Genomic DNA, 19,872 nt, shown 5'->3' with positions numbered 1-19,872 from the left:
ACTCCAAAACAGAATGTGAATCTAGAGGAAAGCTTAATTTTGCTATTAAAGAACCCTGAAGTAAAGGTTGTACAACTACCTCTTCACTCAGTCTATCAAAAATATACAATCAAAGCTGCTCAAGTGTTTGTGGCAACATAGCTGTAGAAGACCAAATAAAAAAATACAGAAGAAACGATGTCTTATTGTTTACATCCGAACTGTACAACGTCTAGATGAATGGCTCCCCGATCGCAGCAATAACAAACCAAGAAACTAAAATAACCTTGTTCCCCAGCTTCCCAAGAAGGTGGAACTGAAATCAGTATCTTGGAGTTTGAGTGCTCTAAACTCTACTGTGTTTATACATACTCTTACCGAGCACCGTGGTAACAGTACAACTTAAAAGCGGCAACGGTTTCTTGCCTCTTTAAGTTACCTCCTAAAAAAAATCAGTACTTGGCTTGCCATTTCCATAAATATATAGGAAAAAAAAAAAAAGACTCCTGAAAACTTGGCACAGAAATTTTGTGGTGCAATGCATATTGCTTGAGATTAAAACAAAAAATTACCTGGCAAGGAAGTAAAGAGCATAACATCAAGTATTAGAAATAACAAACACAAAGCAAGATGACTAGAAGTTAAATATTAGAATTTGAGACTAACAGATTGGTAAACAGACCTAGATGTTAATTCCAAGAAGTTTGTTTTCTTTGTTTTGTTTATAAGCAGTCCCGATTATCAGATATTCTGAGTTTAGGTCACACATGCAGGTGTTAACTTGTACAAGATAGTTCAAAAAAATAATTGAAGTGCACTTCATCTTCATTGATCTCAGAATAAGCATTGTGGAAGTAATTACAGCAGCAAACTCAACTATGCTTGCATGGTAGAAATTTTTCTGCAACTCCACTGAAAATTTGATACATTTTTGTGGAAGTTCCAAAATATAGTTGACTCCAAGCCAGCAAAATAATTAGCATGCCAGCAAAAACCTACTTCAAGTTTTATATGTGGCCATAGACAAAAACTGCCTTAACATTTCAACTTTCCATAGCAAATGGAAATATTTTAGACTGGAAAAGGACTCTGACCCAGTCAACAAGAGTGCAAGTTGCAGATAAGTATTGGATGCACTATACTGAAGAAGCCATTATTACATAAGGAACAGATAACAGCCAAGTCACAGCAGCATCAAGGTCACTGGGCTTAAAAATAGTAAATCTGTTTCTCTACTTCTAGGTGAACCCAAATTCATTACCACTTCAAGATGTATTTTGATTGTTCCCCTTAAACACAGGTACATCTTTATCAAAATTTAGGTTTTTTCATTAAACATCGTCCTAATTTTTACATTACATTACTGGCAGATGTTAGTTGAATGAAAAATCTTAACACACATAAGCCCTACCTCATTGCAGTGCTATTAAAAAAAAGAAACAATCCAAACAAAAATCTCGGCCCATTCACAAAAGTAGAAAAAATCCCCAGTAATACGTGCAGTATTTTTTTTAAATAAGAGCTCTAATATGGATGCATTTCCATTTAATGAAGTTTTATACTTTTTTATAGCCATGCTCACTAGACAGCTACTCTGCAATCACAGTCAAATGGTCTCAGATGTTGTTTTCACGATGTACTTTATATTTTAATATGTAAAAGACATATTTATACACATTTAGAAAGCATTTTTGTTTTTAATAATAATACATGTTTATACTTTTAGTATATATATTTAAATGCTTGTTTTCCTGTTTTATGAATAAAATCACTGGACCAAAAACTAGTATCCTCACGGCTTAGAATCAACAATTAGAAACATATACACTTGATTGTGCATTACAGAGCACCCAATATTTTACACTATTTAACATTCAAAAAAAATTGCCACTACTAATATACCTTTCATACAAAAAAGTTACTGCACATATTCTGCTTCATTTTTTTTAGTTAACTTTTTAACTTATCAGCTTCGAAGAAGCTTCTTCATTAAAGCTGAAACCAGAAGACAAAACTAGACAGATGCTTATTTCACCAATATTCAGGATGCATATTTAATTTGTTTTAAAACTTGTAAAGGCACCCCCCTCTAATCAGCATTTTATTAGGGCAGAATAAAATAAATTTCTGATCAGTATTTCTTTTAGAAATAATCCTGCACTGCAAGTCAGCATGGGACCTTAGAACCCAAGTCTCAACAAATATAAAATAAATGTGGACAATTAACTAGACTGAAAAGCGAAGCAAAAATAAAAGAAAACCGAACCCAAGTTCCATAAACTGTGTTACGGCACCCCCTGCTGGACAGCCAAACACAGGACAGTAAAATATGAAGGTTAAGGGAACAAACTCAAAATTGCATACAGAGGACTATGGAAGTATAATTTTTTTCAACATACAACAAATAAGATGAATCCTGATACCCGTCATCTATATACCTTACTGCAATACAAAGTCATTTTTCAGTTCAACACAAGTTACTTCTCTCCTGTTTACAACTTCAAATCAGAACGTGACCATCTTCATTTACTTTTAGGCATGTTGCCTCCAAACTTAACACCCCTTAGAAGTAAGTAGCTTGCCTTGAACAATCTGATACTTTGTCACAAAAAATTTAGGATTTGGTAGCCTGAATTCACAGGATCTGTTAAGTCTCATCTTTTAAAAATGCTTGTTGTCCTGTTTTATGAATAAAACTGCAGGATTAAATATCAGTATCAAGGATCAGAGACAAGAAATTAGAAGCATATACACTTGATTGTGCACTACAGAGCACCCAATTCTTTACGCTATTTCATGTTCAGAAATATTTGCAAAAGGTTATTGCAATGTGGAATCACAGTATGTAATGTCAACTTTAAAATTATTTTATATGAGCTTCAAAGGAATTTTTCCATAAACTAGACAACTATGCCTAGTGAAATCTGCTATGCACTGCATTGTAACTTCTGCATTTCTGATAATGTTACCTTGTTAGACAGCAAAGAAAATTCTTACCCTGTTAAAGCCGTGCTCATGTGAATCTTCCAGCTGTCCATTGCTAGTCACAGGAATTTCTGCTGCTGAATTTTTGGGAGACTCTTGAGCCATTGTACCTTCCTATAGTATGAGAAGAAACAGGTTAGCATTTGTCTTAAATTTCCAGTGAGTCATCTATATGAAAATGTTTGATGTATAGGTTTCATAACAGTTTATTTCAAACTCCTATTGGTAATATTCTGATATACCAGCTCTGTATACATTTATTTAAACACATACCCAAATCACATTAATATGCTAGCACAGCTCAGATATATGTAGTTTAAAGCTTCAAGAGAAAAAAACCACTGAAGTTTAACCCATTGATATGGGTGGCGGGGAAGCATCAGACACAAATGAGACATGCAGGGTCAGACAAATATTTTCTATGCGCACTTGACCCTGAGAGTAGTTAATGTATCTCAAACTACAAAAAAAGGGTGAGCCTGGCTAAAAAAATAATAATTGTACTAGCCAATTATAAGCAAGAACTATTAGAGAAGTGCAATGAGTTTAATCACGTGTTACAAAAAGAAAAGCAGTAATTCCAAACTTTAAAATAGTGTAACTTGCTTCTTGTTTTATCGTAACAGTGCCACCTTCTGGCTGACCTGTGGGTTGCAATGCTTCTTCAGGCACCAGCAGTGAATCTGAAGTGAAATGCAGGAACAAAAATTTCAAAACGCCAATGCAATTCAAGCATTAAAGTTCGTTTCAAAATGCAGCTGCATTGTGAACAGTAGCAGCAGCTGTGAAACCACTGCTTTAAAGAATGTTCCAAGGCACAACCCTGAAGAAATGCACACTGTTCACAAGCACCAGAAGAGGGAATGGCACTCTAACACTCTCTGAAACTAAGAGAAACTGAGAATTTTGGCCCTCTCGAAAAGCTACTCCTAACTCTGTGACATCTTCGTTAGTCAACTGAAGCATAAACAGTAGAAAAACCAACAGAAAATTGAAGCAGTGCTTGTTCAATTACTTACATAAAGTGGTATGCAGTCTTCAAACCAGCCCGTGCACCTGTGCAAGACTGGGAAGACTCGTTGATGGTATACCACCAACAGGTACTCCATAATAGGTGCTTCCTTCCCTTAAAGCTCCTAAATCAGCAAACTGAACCAGCTCTTTTCAGTCAAGGGGCAGGAAGAGGCCCAGTCTGAACTCACGCTGAAGTACCAGCAGCTTTGCCAACCACACACGAAGCCTTTGCAGGATATCCATATCAGGTAAAGATTTTACTGGTACTTAGGATCACCTGCGTCATTCTTAATTGGCAACATCTTCTGCCATACCGCATGGCTAACATTTCCCCCACTTTGACCTATCACCATTTCATTTACATCAGTAACCTTGATTTCCGTAGCAAGCTTTGAAGCTTCCCAAGCTTTTTTCTAACTAGTCGCTGTCTGTGGGGTCCAATGAACATGCTCCTCTAACCCCAGATCGCTTTCAAAGCTATGTTACCGTAACTGCTTCCAAAGACTGTAAATTACTGAGACTTCACCTCTGCTGGTCTTTTGAAGCAGAGCTCACTACTCAAACTATTTGGTATCTGCAAGATCTGTTTTACATTTCTGAAAATGTAATCAGCTTCTTCAGTTAGCAGCATAAACCACCACCAGAAGTCCATCAGGTTCTGAATAAATGATTTTACCCATACAAAGAAGAGAAAGAAAAAGGCCATGGACAAGCCACTCTTAAGAACCATACATATGAACTACAATCCATGGATGCACATGCATAAAATACTGTCTGAGGTTAAACATTTTCCCCTCTTGAGGATGAACACTTTCTCTACAACGGACTTGGCAAAACTGAATTGAAAGCTACTGCTCCAAAAAATAGCGCTTTATGAAGCACATCCCTAAAATCAGAAGCTAAACATTTAGGCACAGCTTCAGAAAAAAATCTAAATATACAGAAAATAGATCTCAAATCATTTAAGAAAAAGCCAGCATGCTATAAATTCAAGAAAAAGTGAACTTAACACACTAACTTACCCCATCAATCCCTCTCATTTAGGATCCAGTAAGTGCCTTCTTTCAGCACTGGGAAGGAACAGCTCACATACCAGATATTCACACTGGCCTAACATATCAAAATCTGTACAGCCCAGTCTTCACACCCAACTAGAAACAGAACAGCTTTTTGGGGGTTCATCCCTTATACAACAGAACCAACTCAAAACTCATAGCCTTTAAGTCGATGAAAATACTGAAGCACACCAAAAGTTCTACGTTTATTTTATGAGAACTTTTAATAAAGTAATTAGTTTCATTTCATAGAATACAGAATATCTTCAATTGGAAGGGACCCATAAGGATCAAAGTCCAAGTCCCTGCTCCTCACAGGGAGCTGCTATACAGCACCATTAGATCAAATGTTCTAGTTACCTGCCATATTAGATTTTCATTTAGGAAACCTCTTCAATAGCTCAAGCTTCTTCAGCTTCCTCTAAATCTCACATCTGCTTAAACTCCAAAACTAGCAACTACACTTCTACTTAACATGGTAAAGTCAGGTATTTTTCAAAATGCTTGGTCTGTCACAGCTACCTGCTAGGACTGAATGTTGCAATACTGAAACGTCAGCATAAGCTAACACAACTATTTTTGTTCCTCTTTCTGAAAATTATCAGAAAACACGGTGTCAAGGGGAAGTCACACACCATCAGGGGAAACACTTTGGCAGGGATCACAAACAAAACTGCATCTCCAAATTTAAGTAAAGGCAAAACAAGTATTGGGCTTAGGTGCTTCTCATCAAGAATCTCAAATTATGTTGCCAACATTGTACACTGATACATGTTTATGCATTTATTCAGAGATATACATGCTCATGCATATACATACATGTCTCTAATAAATACATATATTAGAAAACAAAGATTCATCAGCTTGTCTGGACAACTTTGGAAATCTAAGACAACCTAGAAGCAATTCACGTTTTTTTAGGTATTCCTACTTGAGTCAAACCTACTTATCAAGTTCAGAGAAAGCAAAAAATGACTTGCTAACTTCAGTTTCATGCTACACCTGAATGGAAGCACCACTTCCCATTGATGAAAGAAGGCCATTTCACCACTCTGCTTTTCCAGTGTTCTGTTTCCCAACCACTCACCCGGCCACAGAGTAAACGCAATCAGCTCACTAGCCTGGCAGTAGACCTTTTCACCACGTCAATTTTCCAGTTTCACTGAGCTGAATCAGTTTGCAGTGAGGTCAGACAAGCACCAAAGACATGAAACGAGCAGCTGAAAAATGAGCGGGATAAACTGCTATTTGGCTCAGCCATAACAAGAAGGCACGGACTGCATTTTAGCCAACAGTCTAATCTAGCACTGCTGCCAAGAACAAGTTCTTGCCCTATTTTCTGCCCTTTACCCCTAACTCTTCCCCCCATCAGCTTTCCACATTGCCCCACCTCTTCCCTGGGCCAGAACAATGCATTTGTACACCAAACAAGATTGCTGAAATGCTGCAGGTTAAAAGAAGGTGACCTATGCCCAGAAAGAGGATGGGTAATTTTTCCTCTCAAATTTTGGTTCTCCAAAACAGTTCATTAGACAGCTGCAACGGTTTCACCCGTGAAACACAAGGGGTAGTAACGCAGTTAGAAACTACCGAAAATGAAGGACTGCTCTCAGCCATAGCATCAGCTTACTTCAGCAGTGCAGTATCTCAAAAAACTCACTCAAACTGTAGGCTATTGCCAAAACCAGCAGCCATTTCTCTTTACCTCTGGATGCATGTTCCTGCAACCTCACACAGTCACAGTAAGCTTACTGATCCAAGAGAAAACAAAACCACCAAACCACAACAGTATTTCTGTTGAAACCACGAGTATGATTGCTGAATCAAGTGTCCCTCTGGCAAGTGTAGCCCACAGCTGATTTAAACTAACTATATAAAGAAACTGAATCCTCAGAAGAAAATTTATCATGTGTAGGAAGAGTCTAAAGTAAATCTAAAGAGGTTCCTAAATTTGTATCGATGTATTAGGCATGAGTGACATAAGCACTACAGAAAATCATGAAGTTTCAGCTGGACATTTTGAGTAAGTGTTCATCCTTTAGTAGCTTAATCACCGTCTTCCTCACACACCTCCCTTTACAAATCTCAGTTTTGGAGATATGCTAAGTATTTGTGAAATTGCTATTCTGTTTTTATAAAAAGTTTAAAAAAATTTCACTGACACTGAAACTCTGATAGTGATAAAGTCAGCATCATCTTTTTTCATTCTTACTCACAATTGGGGAAACACTTTTCATGTTTCTGAAACAGCCTCCCAGACACATCCAATTGGCTAAATATTATTTGGAAACTTAAAAATTTGATCATAATTTTTAAAAGTCACAGACTTTCCCACAAAGAATGTACAAGCTGTATCTGCTTCCAAGAAAAAAAAGAAAAAAAAAAAAAAAGATTCACCACTCCAGCAGCAGATAGAATGCCTTGTTATACTGAGGTTACACAAAGATTGCTGCCTTTTAAATATCAACCCTTTCTTCCTGCATTATTTAAACAATTGAACCTCTGCCACACCTAAATCTATCCAATTTACAAAACAAGCACCACAGCACAGAGACAGACTACTGGCTGAAGTAATCTTTTGTTACAAATTAATTGCATTGTTCTTAATAGGGTCTCAAAACCAACCCCACCCATTCAGATAATATCTGTAAACTCATATACCCATACTAACTTCACTGTGCTACATATATCAGAATTTTTGGCAGTCTGAAACTGTTGCTGGGATTGGTTGATTTTACACTAATATAACTATCACCCAATCACCTCAGAGTCAGACTGGACCTCTTCTGCAGCTGGATGAGATTCATCAAGTGTTGTGGATTCATTGCTGTGTTCTGACATACCTGAAAATAAAATAGGTTTGGCATGCATTAATTGATGTGAAAGAAGCTGGATGTTGCAGCTTACAGAAACAGAAGTAGGCTTTCAGAAAACGTTTATTTCGTGAGTTCTGCTAAAGCAAAGAGAAACTCCCCTCTTTTGACAGTGACCGTGTCTTTAGCTCTCCAAAACCTAACCAAGACTAGGAATACAGACCAGCACAAGCTTCCCCTGCCAAAACAACCTTCCCCACACAGACAGCTAAGCTTGCAACATAAAACCCAAGAAGTGAAACAAGGTTCTTCAGCTGATATTTACTTTCACCTGCAACAATACACTGACTGTATCCTACCATTGCAAAGATCACAATTCTGTTAAGACATGAGATTTGTCTGAACGTTGCAAGTTTATACGGATGCTAAGCCACTGGAACCTAGTAAGCTGTTCAATATGTTGTGCCTAACTAGAAACAGAATCCCTTTCATTTTATTCTCAAAAAAATTTCTCACCTACAGAGCCAAAGGAAATCAGTAACACTGAGCATGTGCGCAAGAAATCAAGTCTGTGAATACAGCGATCATGAAAGAAAGTTACATACCTAATATAGCTTCAATAAGAAAACTATCTAAATTTGATTTCAAAGAGCTGGCAACTACAAGTGACACCAATTCACTCATTTGTTTGCAAGGAGGAGACAACTGATCATTAAAAATTAAACCGAGTGTGTCACTATTGAGTATAATCACACATGACTTCAGTTCATTAAGTCTTGCACCATTTTATACATGTTCAGTCACATACCAGATCAAGAAAAATCACAAAAAGATAATTTATATTTATATTGTATTTCAATTTCCTAAGCTATAAAACATTTTAACTAAAGCAAATAATTGATAAGGTAAGCAGCTCACATGACAAAGGAAATAAAATAAGGACACAAAGGCTGAGAAACTGAATCATCTAGATCACATTACACTGAATAACCTATGACTTGACTTTGGAAAGCCAAACATAAAATAAAAGAGATTTTCTCCAGAAAAACAATTCATTCAGGGCTATCACTGAATGAAATTGGATTTTTCTCCAACCAATACAAAGTTCCTTTCAAAGTAATTAATAAATATAACTTCTTCATAAATCTTTCTTAATTTTCTATAATTCTTTTCAATATGAAAGACTGTACAGCAGAGGTGCCGTTTTCCCACACAGTACTGTCCAAACTCTGCTTGTGATTGAAAACTACCTCCGTGCTTAACAGCTTTCTGAATGGATAAAAAATTTCCACTATGGACTAGAAGAACAAGTGCGATTTCTTTGCTCTGCTGGTCAAACAAGAAGCTGAATACATCTCGTAGTGCAGTCCTGATTAAGACAATGCATACCTCAGTTTTACCACATTACTTGGTGATCCTAGAGTAGCATTTGTACCTTACGTACGAACTTACACACCATGGTAATGCTGCTTAAACCTATTAAATGCTGCAAACAGCAAAAATACTTTCTTGATAGCCTTAAGAGCTATTAATGAACTTATCTAGAGGTATGAACCACCTCACAAACCTATGTAGAAGACACTGCATAAAGACAAATAATTCATTTTTAACATCCAGATTAAATTTACCATGTGTGTTACAACCTTCCCCCACCAATTTTTCGTTCAGTATTCTTTTCCTGAGAGCAGCATCATCACTTTCAACATAGCTCGGCAGGATCACACTGACTAACTTTAAAACATCAGAAGGGGAAAACTGGAGATTCAAAGTGGCTTTTGTAAGAAGTTTAACTGTGCATTCTAGTTTAACTACAGAATTCCTTGATGACTGCTTCTGTATTAAAAAAATGGGGATCAAATGCTGGCTGTAAGGATGAAAACTTTCTACATGTTTTGAGGATTCAGAAGTTAAGATGTTCACGTGAAATTGTGACAAACATGGCATCTACATACATATTTTACTTGTATTTAGGGTTCCATTGCAGAAATGCATATAAATTTTTTTTTATCTCAGTATTTCCCGATTTTCCCTTGCAAGTGTCAAGAGAAAGGGCCATTATTTATAAGAGCTTGCTAATCTTCAGTACGGTATGAATTCTGCATACTTATTTTTTTGAGTAGCCATGACTTTAGAACATGCTAGGTGACTGTTCAGTGTACCAAGGCATTCATTACCATCAGCTGCAATTACAATTCAGAGATGTTCTACTTGGAAAAAACATGCCTGATCCATATTCTGACACGAATTTATAAGCCTGCACCCCTGCCCTCATCACTCCTGCCCCTCTGGATTTACATTTTTTTCACCACTAGATCAATTCTGCAAATCCACTCAAACACCGCACCAGAGCAGGACAGAAACAGACTGAGAAGCTTCACCCCCCCACCCCGCCCCCCCCCCCCCGGTGACTAAACCACCTTAAAAGTATGACTGAGGTTGTAATCTGATATGCTAAGTTCTGCTCACCATAAATAAAACCACACAATTTTTAAGCCCTAGGGATTTACATAGCACTTCTTTAACTAGCAAAGTACAAAGCAAAGCAAATCAAAAACTTAAAATCAATATACTAAACTTCCTCTAGGATGAAGACTTCAGAGACATCAAGCCAATTACAATCAGTGGTTATAAGAGCACTTTTATGGACTTCTCATAAAAAAGGCAAATTCATATTTGCTTACTCATGCAAATATGAATTACATGTCATCAACAATAAATTCGGTTTGAATAAGGGGTTTATTCTTCACACAGTTATGTTACATAAGTAAATGACTTGTGGTCTCAGAAACGAGAACCATGGGATTTTCAACAATGACATCTCCTTTTCTAAGCAGGACGCACTGGCTCCTTCATTTAAGAGTTCCTCTGAAGTTAACTGCCGATAAGGTAAAAGCAAGATATCTTCTGTCCAAATAAAGTCTATTACACACTTTTATTGTTCTTACTACTCCACTGCATAGATCAGCAATAAAAGTTTTTGTAATACTGCAGGAAATGCAAGTGCTGGTGGAAAATAATGATTTAACATGTTTTCTTAATTTCAGTTTCTAAGAACACTATCACTAATTCTTGTCAAGATCAATTGCGTTTTGAAAAGAATTTAAAGAACTTCATTAAACGCTTTCTGCTGCAATCACACCGTATTCTCCTCTTCATGCTGAAACTCACTGGCTGCTCCACTTGCATCAAGACATGATGGAGATAAGGACCGGAGAACAGGGCTGCTGTCACGAACTTCCGTACTCCCGACTACAGGTCAGCCTGCCCCTAAACGCTTTAACGCTCTGCTTGTCTCCAGCTTAGCTAAGGCATGGGCTCCCATTACAGTTTCAACTTCTACCAAAACAGAAAGAAGCAGTTGATCAAGATACTGCCTCCGCTTCCAATTTTGCCAATCTATGTTCTTCTGTATTACTTATTTCTTGCGGTCTTAACTATCTCTGTGTGTGTACATACAGATATACATAAACATATATATGACTTAAACAGCCATTTAGTTTTGGAGTTGCACTGATCAAATAACATCCTTCTCCAGCCCTGCAAAAGAGCCCTTTTGTCATGTTTTTCTACAGAATCAACACCTACATAACAAAGCCACTGACTGCAAGTGTGAACTCCTCGTTACCAGTTCCACCAAGCATAAAAAGCACATATTAGACACTGAACCTACATGCAGTTCAGGGGATGCAAGATTAAAGGCTATGAGGGGGTTTCAGTGAAAAATGATAGATCAGGGATGTCCTACAAGCACCACTAGAAGAATTGCTTCTAGTTTGTAAACAATACCAAACACAACACCCGCTTGTCACACACCACCACAGTATTTCCATGTCTTTAAGAACAGCGAAGCCAGCTGCAACAGACAAACTGGAGCACTTCAAACAGTAATTGTCAGGGTGTGGAACCAAGTCCCAGGGGCACGAAATTCATGCGGCACCTCGAGTTTTCTTCCTCCACCAAGCCTTCGCTCCCGACCCTGGAGGCAAGGGCACCCGCTCAAGGCCTGTTGGCGGCGGGGGGGCAGCCCACAGCCCCTAGAGGGCCTCGCTAGGGGCTGTGGGCTGCGCCCCCGCCGCCAACAGGCCCTGCCGCTCACACCTCCAGCCTGACCGGGAGACCGAGGAAGCAGAGACCGCTCCCGCGGTGCAACACACAGGACAGGCCGGAGCGGGGCCGGTGAGGTGCGGCGCTCCCCGCCCCGCCGCTGCAACCCCCGCACCGGGCAGGGCCGGCCCCATCCCAGGCCCCGGGGCCCAACAGCCCGCCCCGGCCACGGCCCGGCCCTCACCTGCCGGCGGCGCTGCTACGGCCACGGGGACGTCGTGCTGACGGGGGACGGGACGGAGGGAGGGAGGGGGGGAAGGAGGAAGGCGGGCGGAGCGGCGCTGCCCCCTCTCCAGCTTTGATTTTCTTCCTTCTCCGGTACCCGCAGGAGCCGGAAGCGCTTGGCCGGAAAGGCGGCTGACGGTGGCCTCGCCGGGGAAGGCGCGGCGGGAAGCGGCCTCTCTAGCCTGCAGCGACCGTGTCTATGGTCGCTGGCCCGCCGAGCCGTTGCCGTAGCAACCAGAGCCGGGGCCACCGATCCCCGCCCCTACCCGGCCCTGCCGCCGCTTGTGTGTTACCGCCGCCCAGCGGAAGCCTCGGGAGGGGCGCCCCGGGTCTGGGGGGGGGTGCCCAGAGGCGGGGCGGGGTTACAGCGGTCACTGCGGTGGCGGCCACCCTCAGCGGGCGGGCTGTCCCCTCCTCAGGGCCTGGGCTGGGCCTGGGGTCCCGCTGCTCGGTGCTGGCGGCGGGGCCTGCGCCCCGGCCGAGGCGGCGGCAGGGTTGAGCTCTGTGGCGCCGGCGGGTGTGTGCCCGCTGCGGTGGGAGGCCCTGCGGCTCCTGCCAGGTGCCGTGCCCCTGAGATCGGCGGCTTGGAAACCCGCCGCCGCACCGGGGGCGCCGGCAGCCGGCAGCGTTGGGGCGGGAGCCGCCTGGAGCCGGCGCTCGGTGCCATGGCAGAGGCTGCGGGGAGCCCGCTGCCCGCCCCCGCTGTGAGGAGGAAAAAAAGCATATCTATCGAGGAAAAAATCGACATCATAAGTGCTGTGGAGAGCGGCGAGAAAAAGGCAGACATCGCAGCCAAGTATGGCATCAAGAAGAATTCCTTGTCTTCAATTATGAAGAATAAAGAAAAAGTTTTGGAAGCTTTTGAATCCCTACGATTTGATCCTAAAAGAAAAAGGCTGAGGACTGCTTTTTATACCGACCTGGAGGAGGCGTTGATGAAGTGGTACAGAATTGCTCAGTGCTTGAATGTGCCGGTAAACGGTCCGATGTTGCGCCTCAAGGCTAACGATTTTGCCCAGAAGCTCGGACACAGTGATTTTAAATGCAGCAATGGCTGGCTCGACCGTTTCAAGTCGAGGTACGGTTTAGTGTTCAGAGGTCAGCCCGTAGAAGCGGCTGCTACTACTGCAGTGGATGCTCCAACTCCTTGGTACCAAAATGTTCTTCCTGGTTATTTAAATGATTTTCAGCCAAAAAACGTGTTTTATATACAGGAGACTGGATTGTTGTATCAGATGTTACCACATAACACGTTTGCATTTAAAGGGGAAACTTGTTCTGTAGGTAAACTAAGTGAAGAGAGAATAACCGTAGCGGTGGGTACAAATATGGATGGCTCTGAGAAACTTCCTTTGCTTGTTATAGGAAAAAACAAATGTCCACAGCCTTTCAAAGATGTGAAGGCGTTACCTGTGGATTATGAAGCAAATGATAAGGCATGGATGACTTCAGAACTGTTTGAACAGTGGATGCATAAACTTGATCACAGATTTCAAGCACAGCAGAGACAAGTAGTTATTCTGGTTGATTCTCTCCCAGCTCACACAGAAGTAAAGAACCTGAAGTCTGTCAAATTAGTGTTCTCTCCTCCAGACTCATCTTCATGTGTAACTACAAAACGAGGGGTTATCAGAAGTCTGAAGGTTAAATACAGGCATTGTCTTATCAAGAGATTTGTTGACTGTGTAGAAGGAAATAAAGAGTTTATGCTGTCTCTTCTTGATGCAATAGAGATGTTGTACCTGTGCTGGAAGGAAGTAACACCAGAGACTATAGTAAAAAGTTACTCTGAAGCAGGATTCAAATTAGAAACCAAGGCAAATGGTAATGACACAGAGGTTAAAAGCCATTTTGATTTGATTGCACATGCACAGGCGGCTGGAGTGGAGTTTCCAGAAGGTTTATCTTTGGAGGACTATGCGGCTCTAGATGACGGCTTGTTAACTTATGAAATGCCCACAAATAATGAAAGGATGTGTGCCAAAGAGAGCGCATCAGATGAAGCTGGGACATTTGCTGGTGATGAAGATGAGGATGAAGGTGATCGATGTCAGGGAGCTGAACAGCCTTTACCATCAAAAAATGAAGCTTTGAGTGCTTTAGATACCCTTCGAAAGTTTCTCAGAAGTCAAGACACAGATGATTCTCTTCACGATTCCCTAGCTGACCTGGAGAATTTTATTCAACATGTAGCATATAAATAAATACTTTAGCAAATTGTGAAAGTATGTAATTGAAAAAAACAGGAATTATATAAGTAAACAGAAATAGGCGGTTTAATAACAAGTATTGCTGCAATATTCTCTAGTGTGTCTTGCTCAGGTGCTTAATGAAAGAAATTGGAAATTGTGAAAAAGGCTATGGACTGAAGTTTCCACAAAATCACAAGGAAAGAACATGAAATTTGGGTTGGAGAGTGGAAATGAGCTGAAACTTTAAAATTATAACTGTAGTAAGTACAGTGGAGGGAAAAGCCATGCTTCAAGCAGTTTGGTGCACTCTGGATGAACTAGTGCCCACTTTGAATCCTTTCTTCAGGAAGAGATTAGCACTTCTTCACATTGATAATTTCACTGGTGTATTAGGTGTTGTTGACAGTGGAACAGTAAGTATTAGCTTGGTGCTTTTGATACTTAAAAAATTGAATAACACAGAAAATACATGCTTAACTTCTGAGAGCTAAGGGTTTTTTTAAAATAAGGGGGGGTTGTCCTGGTTCAAGAATTCTGGCCATAGTTTATTCTTGCAGCAGAAAGTTAGCAGATTTGGATGCGTTTTGTTTTCTTTAAGCTGCTCCTGTGTGAATATACACAAATGGCATAATCATTTATCTGAGAGTCAAAAGACAAACAAACCTTTACATAGCCTTTGAAGAGGTCAAAAAGGAAGGTCATTCTCTCCCTTTCAGCCTTTTTGGTATTTGGATTTCAGGTAGGCCCTTCTGTGCAACTCCATGTAGTGCTACGGTAAATACAGGAAAAAATCAGCCTGTGTAGTATCTGCACTCAAAACCTTACTGACTCTTATAATTTACTACAGTTGTAGGCTTTGTTGTAGGATTCAACACACCAACGTGGTTTATTATTATAAGTACCCTTAACAAGGATGCTGTTTGCATGAATGCAGTGTGAAGTTGAGCAAATCACAGTACATTTACATGTCTTCAAGTATGCATTTCAAGTAATGGTAATCATACCAGAGCCAAAAATCTCCATTTATATGAGACATAGTGCTTGTGACTTTTTTTCAAAACCTGTTTTAAATATTTTCCGTATCTATCAATTTATTTTTTTTCAGAAGTTAGAGATAATAATTTTTCTAAATTAGAGGAAGAAGAAAATATTTTATGGAAGGCCTTTAGGAAATCTATGTAATAAAGAATCTATTATGGTGCTTATAATTAAACCATGAGAAACAATCTCTTGCTTGTTTGAATCTTCAGTTCAATAAATAGTTTGGCTAAAGCTTTACTTTTCTTACTGTTTTCTTGCTGTTCTTGCTAGTGGAAGACAGTTTATCCATTTATAAAAGCATTTCAGAAAATATATGAAAATGTTGGAAGACAGTGAAAATATTGGAGGGGGTTAGAAAATTCCTATGGCATACATAAACTTTATGAATATTTTACTAGAACCTCTAAAAAAAAAAAAATTCTTGTTATGAAGTATCTGATGTGAATTCCATCCAAAGGATATTCTGATTAAATAAGATATTTCTGTTGAAATTCCAGTACATGAAGTCACACACAGAGATACATTGATTCTGTGAAAGAAGTACCCCTCTGCATTATCTCTTTTAACTATTATTATGTTAAAATCCAAATCCAAAGTCTTTTAAATTCTGAAGCTGTGTCAAATAAATCAACACATTTTGCTTGTTTAAATACTTTGGAACAAGCTTATGAAAAGTACTTTTTATTTTGGCTAAACTTGTTTGAAGTTCATATAAATCCCACAGAGCCCTATGGATAATTTTCCTGTAGTAATTTTTTGATTTAAAATGTATGGTTTTCTTTGCAACAGCTTCTCCTGCTAAAGGCAAGTTGAGGGAAAAGTTTCTATTAGCCATACAGTAAGTGTGCATACTTTTTAAGATTTGACTCCATGTGGACCTCATTAGCCTGGGATCCAGGCGAGGAAACTCTCTGTTTCCTTCTAAGAGAACTTTGAGTGTGAAAGTGTTGGACCCGAGTGAGAAAGACCTGCATAAGTAAGCAGCAAATCTTGGTTAAACAAGGGTTCAATCTACAAGAAGTGTAATCTTTGCAAGATGAAGCTCAGATAATCAGGAAACGGGAAATAATGTTAGCTGGTAACAAGGGAAGTGTATTACTGAGGGCTGTGAGATTTCCTCATGAGAACAACAGGAAGGATTTACTAATTTGGCCTGGACTTTGAGGGTGAGTTGTGGAACTTGCTTTAAAAAACATACAATCCATCGAAATCATGTATCTTTAGAGAATATATGACTTTTTCCTAGATTACTAGTTCATTCTGGGAAATCAAGCTAAAATGCGCTCACTGAAACTGTTGGGTTTTTTTAGGTCAGACACTTCATATTCTAATGCTATAGCTTTCAAAACCGTTTGGGAGCCCAAATAGTTCTTTTCACTTGGATTTTGGTCACGTTTGTAGTCAGAGAATGTGAAATCCATTTTGAAGCTTGTTGCTGTTTCAGGTGTTTGTTGACAGGGAAGTGCAGACTCCTCAGATCCGAAATGCTAGCAGTGAAAAAGGAAGTGGTATGCTATGTAAATGTTACTTTGTGTACACAGTTTGAGCTAGAGATTTTTTTTACATTATCTAGGTAAAGCACCAGGACACTGGTTTTTCGCGTCTGGGGCGGTATCTTGGAGGGAGAGAGAGCATATTGCTTTAGACAGCACCATATTTAAAAAGAAGAACCTTCTCTACAAAAGGCAGGTTACTAAGGCTGTCATTTGCTTAATACTTCAGGTATTCGTTTGGACAACTGTGTGCTCTTTCCTATATGCTCTTCTACTTTACGCTATGGTTAGATAATAATTCCGTGTTTTGGCATAGTCAGTGAGGTCACTTTCAGTAACCCAAAGTGACTTCTAGAAGTGTGAACTGAAAATACAAAGTTTTAAAAATATAACTTGACTTCCAAAAAAGGCCAAAATAGAAAAAAATATTTGGAAAGTATGTTTCGTATAATCAAAAGCATCCTCAGAGTCATTCTTGAGACAAGTAACCTGTAAAATCAAATATGCTTTTCAAAGTACATCTGCATTTGAAAATTTTAATAAATATTACAGTGTTTCTGATTTTTTTTTTTTGAGTGTTACTGTTGTGTGCAGTTCTGGTTATTTACCTTTCAGATCTATAAAACTACATCTCCTTTTACAACTGTTACTCAAAGGTTACTCACCTTCTCTCTGGTAAAAGGAAATTGACAAGTTTTTGCATCCTTAGGCAAAAATAGAAGAGAGGGGATGGTCAGGGGTTTATAGGACAGTAATCTATACGTGCCTATATACCCAATATTTGTGATAAATAGGTAATTGAGGGAGTAATTAAGTCCATGGTTTCTCATTATTATGTAAGTCCTCAGAATTACAGTCTCAAACACTCAGAATCTTCAGTGGTTTTAAATTTTAACTGCAATATTTTCATACATCTACATTAAATTATAACCTTAAAATATTGGTAAAATACCTTCAAGATTTTTTTTGGTGGTTGTGTGCATTGAAATGGCAGAGTGAATATTGGCCTGCTCAACACCTAACTAAAAAACGGGGTGACTGGGCAACCGTGGCACGCAATGACAGCGTTTCACCGTATTTTCTTCCTTTCATATCAATAAAAAGCTGGTGCTTCCTATTTTGGGGACACCGTTGTTAAAGGAAGACTTTGCAAAGTTCTTATCAGGAACTGAATGGTGCTGTCACCAGAGAAGAGGTTTTATATTTAATCGAGGAAGTCATGTGTATCTAGGTGTTTTAATATGCCTATTTTGGGTGTTTCTTCCTTGAAAATCAGAACAAAACGCAGTCAATTCAGGAGCAAACAAATCTAATTGAAATTTTGGTGATGTGATGAGTGATAGCGCACTTCTACCAATACCTTCATTAACAATAGAAAGATCTTGGCGACAGATGAAAAGATAACAATTTTATGTCCAACAGCCTATGTTTTTACATGTAGTTTTTATATTGCTAAAGCAGTGTCATGTAGACATGTGATTCCCTTTTGCTGCTGTAATGCACTGTGGTATAACCACATCATTGTTCTGTAAGTTTACTAATTTGGGCGTAGCTCATTGCCCTTATTGCTAGTACAGTTGCTCCGTTTGAGATGTATTTTCTCTGTCACAACTGTAGCTGTGTAATGGTATTGGTCTATTTAGAACCGTACAACTTCTGGGTTAGGGCAGAGTGGGAAAACCAGTAGCGTATGCCAAATTTTTCATAGCTGTGTCACCTCTGCTCCTTGAGCGGAATGGAGAAGTGTAAATTACAAATTACTGCGATCAGTAAAGTGAACAAATACCATGCTGAATTACCACATCTGCTGAGTGAGAAGGTGCCATATTTACAATTTTTTAAATGCCTTACTGTGTTTTAAAACGTTTCGGTTGAAAGGCACGCTCTTCCTAAGCTTTCGTGCCGTCCTACCTCTGGCACAGCTTTCCAGCCTTGTTGTGTGAGTAGCACCGAGGGGAACAGGTCAATCCCCTCTCTGCACACGTAGCTACAACCCATGCAAATTGTCACCCTGCGCGCAGGTGGTCGGCCGCATCGCTGGGGAGGTGAGCTCCAGGGCTGGCGGCTGTCCTCCACCTCTGCGTTTGCGTTGCTTTGTGTGCCTGTGCGAGCACTTGGTTACAATTATGGGGGTAGTGACTCATCTGTCTGGGAAAGTTGTGGTCTGGTGGGGTGGTGCAACCTCACCCCAAACGTGGGATGAAACACCATTCGTAATACATCGATCGGCTCTGGAAACTCTGCAGGACCCGGGATTACTGATAGAGACATCCCAGGAGGGGAGGAGGAGGGCTTGGCGCTCCTGGGCCCTGCACAGCAGCAAAGCTGAAGAGCCCTACTGTCTGGAGAAGTTCTTGCAAAACACTCGCTATGCAGGAAGGATTACTTTGACGTGTGATAACTAGTTGCTGGATTTCTCACCTGAAGTCAGCCACTTCTCTTGAGACGTGTGTGGTGGGGCTGCCACCGTGTCACGCGTACAAGGAGACAATGTACTGAAACCCCTGCTTTGCTTCTGGCAGTGCTGGTGCCTCATACTTCTAGGCTGTATAAAAGATGCAACATGGTATTTTGCTATTCAAAGTTGTATTTCTTTTCTCTTCCACCTTTTTTCATCCATTGTCTTCTATCATTTTATAGTCATTGATACCCTGCTAATTCTAGTGTTAATGTTAGGATCATTGGCACAACCTTCTGGCCAGCTGCTTTTCTCCTTAGTTTCCCTATTTCTAATATTATCTTATGCAGGTGGTATTTTTGAATCATCTTCTGTATCAGCTAGTATCACCCTCGATACACACACTCGTGATCTTGGGCCCTAATTTCTCCATTGCTGTATTTAGTGGCCTTCCCAAATCCGTGCTTCATTTAGCCAAGGTCATTTAGTATGTCTATTTTTTTTGGTCTTGTCTTTTCGTGGAGGAGTGCGAGCAGTGCTTTTTCCAGCAGTCGCCTGGGATGTCTGAGAGAA

At 40.0% G+C, this 19,872-nt stretch overlaps 2 protein-coding genes across 5 annotated transcripts in view; one reads left to right on the top strand and one right to left on the bottom strand.

Annotated features, from left to right (window-relative positions):
* ARFIP1 (ADP ribosylation factor interacting protein 1) overlaps positions 1-12,300 on the bottom strand; it is a 44,236-nt gene extending 31,936 nt beyond the window's left edge. For 2 of the 4 annotated variants that reach the window (XM_013295331.3, XM_005232508.4), the window contains exons 1-2: positions 7,797-7,893; positions 2,977-3,078 (exon numbers count right to left, since the gene is read on the bottom strand). In XM_013295331.3, coding sequence (XP_013150785.2) covers positions 2,977-3,078; positions 7,797-7,874 — 180 coding nt within the window. In that variant the 5' untranslated portion in view covers positions 7,875-7,893. Of the gene's footprint in view, positions 1-2,976; positions 3,079-7,796; positions 7,894-12,134 lie in introns of those variants that run through there. The other 2 variants (XM_055795478.1, XM_055795479.1) reach the window with 2 other exon arrangements.
* A 156-nt stretch (positions 12,301-12,456) lies between these two features.
* TIGD4 (tigger transposable element derived 4) lies at positions 12,457-17,422 on the top strand. The gene has a single exon (XM_005232544.3). The coding sequence runs from the start codon at positions 12,841-12,843 to the stop codon at positions 14,377-14,379; it is 1,539 nt and encodes a 512-aa protein (XP_005232601.1). The 5' UTR covers positions 12,457-12,840; the 3' UTR covers positions 14,380-17,422.
* Positions 17,423-19,872: the final 2,450 nt, after the last annotated feature.

Source organism: Falco peregrinus, chromosome 2 (assembly GCF_023634155.1).
Source record: "Falco peregrinus isolate bFalPer1 chromosome 2, bFalPer1.pri, whole genome shotgun sequence".
Taxonomy (NCBI): domain Eukaryota; kingdom Metazoa; phylum Chordata; class Aves; order Falconiformes; family Falconidae; genus Falco; species Falco peregrinus.
The sequence above is the reverse complement of the archived record's forward strand: the minus strand, read 5'-3'. Positions and strand labels throughout refer to the sequence as shown.

Coding starts and splice junctions, on each gene's coding strand:
- TIGD4 (XM_005232544.3), top strand. CDS start 12,841: ATGGCAGAGGCTGCGGGGAGCCCGCTGCCCGCCCCCGCTGTGAGGAGG.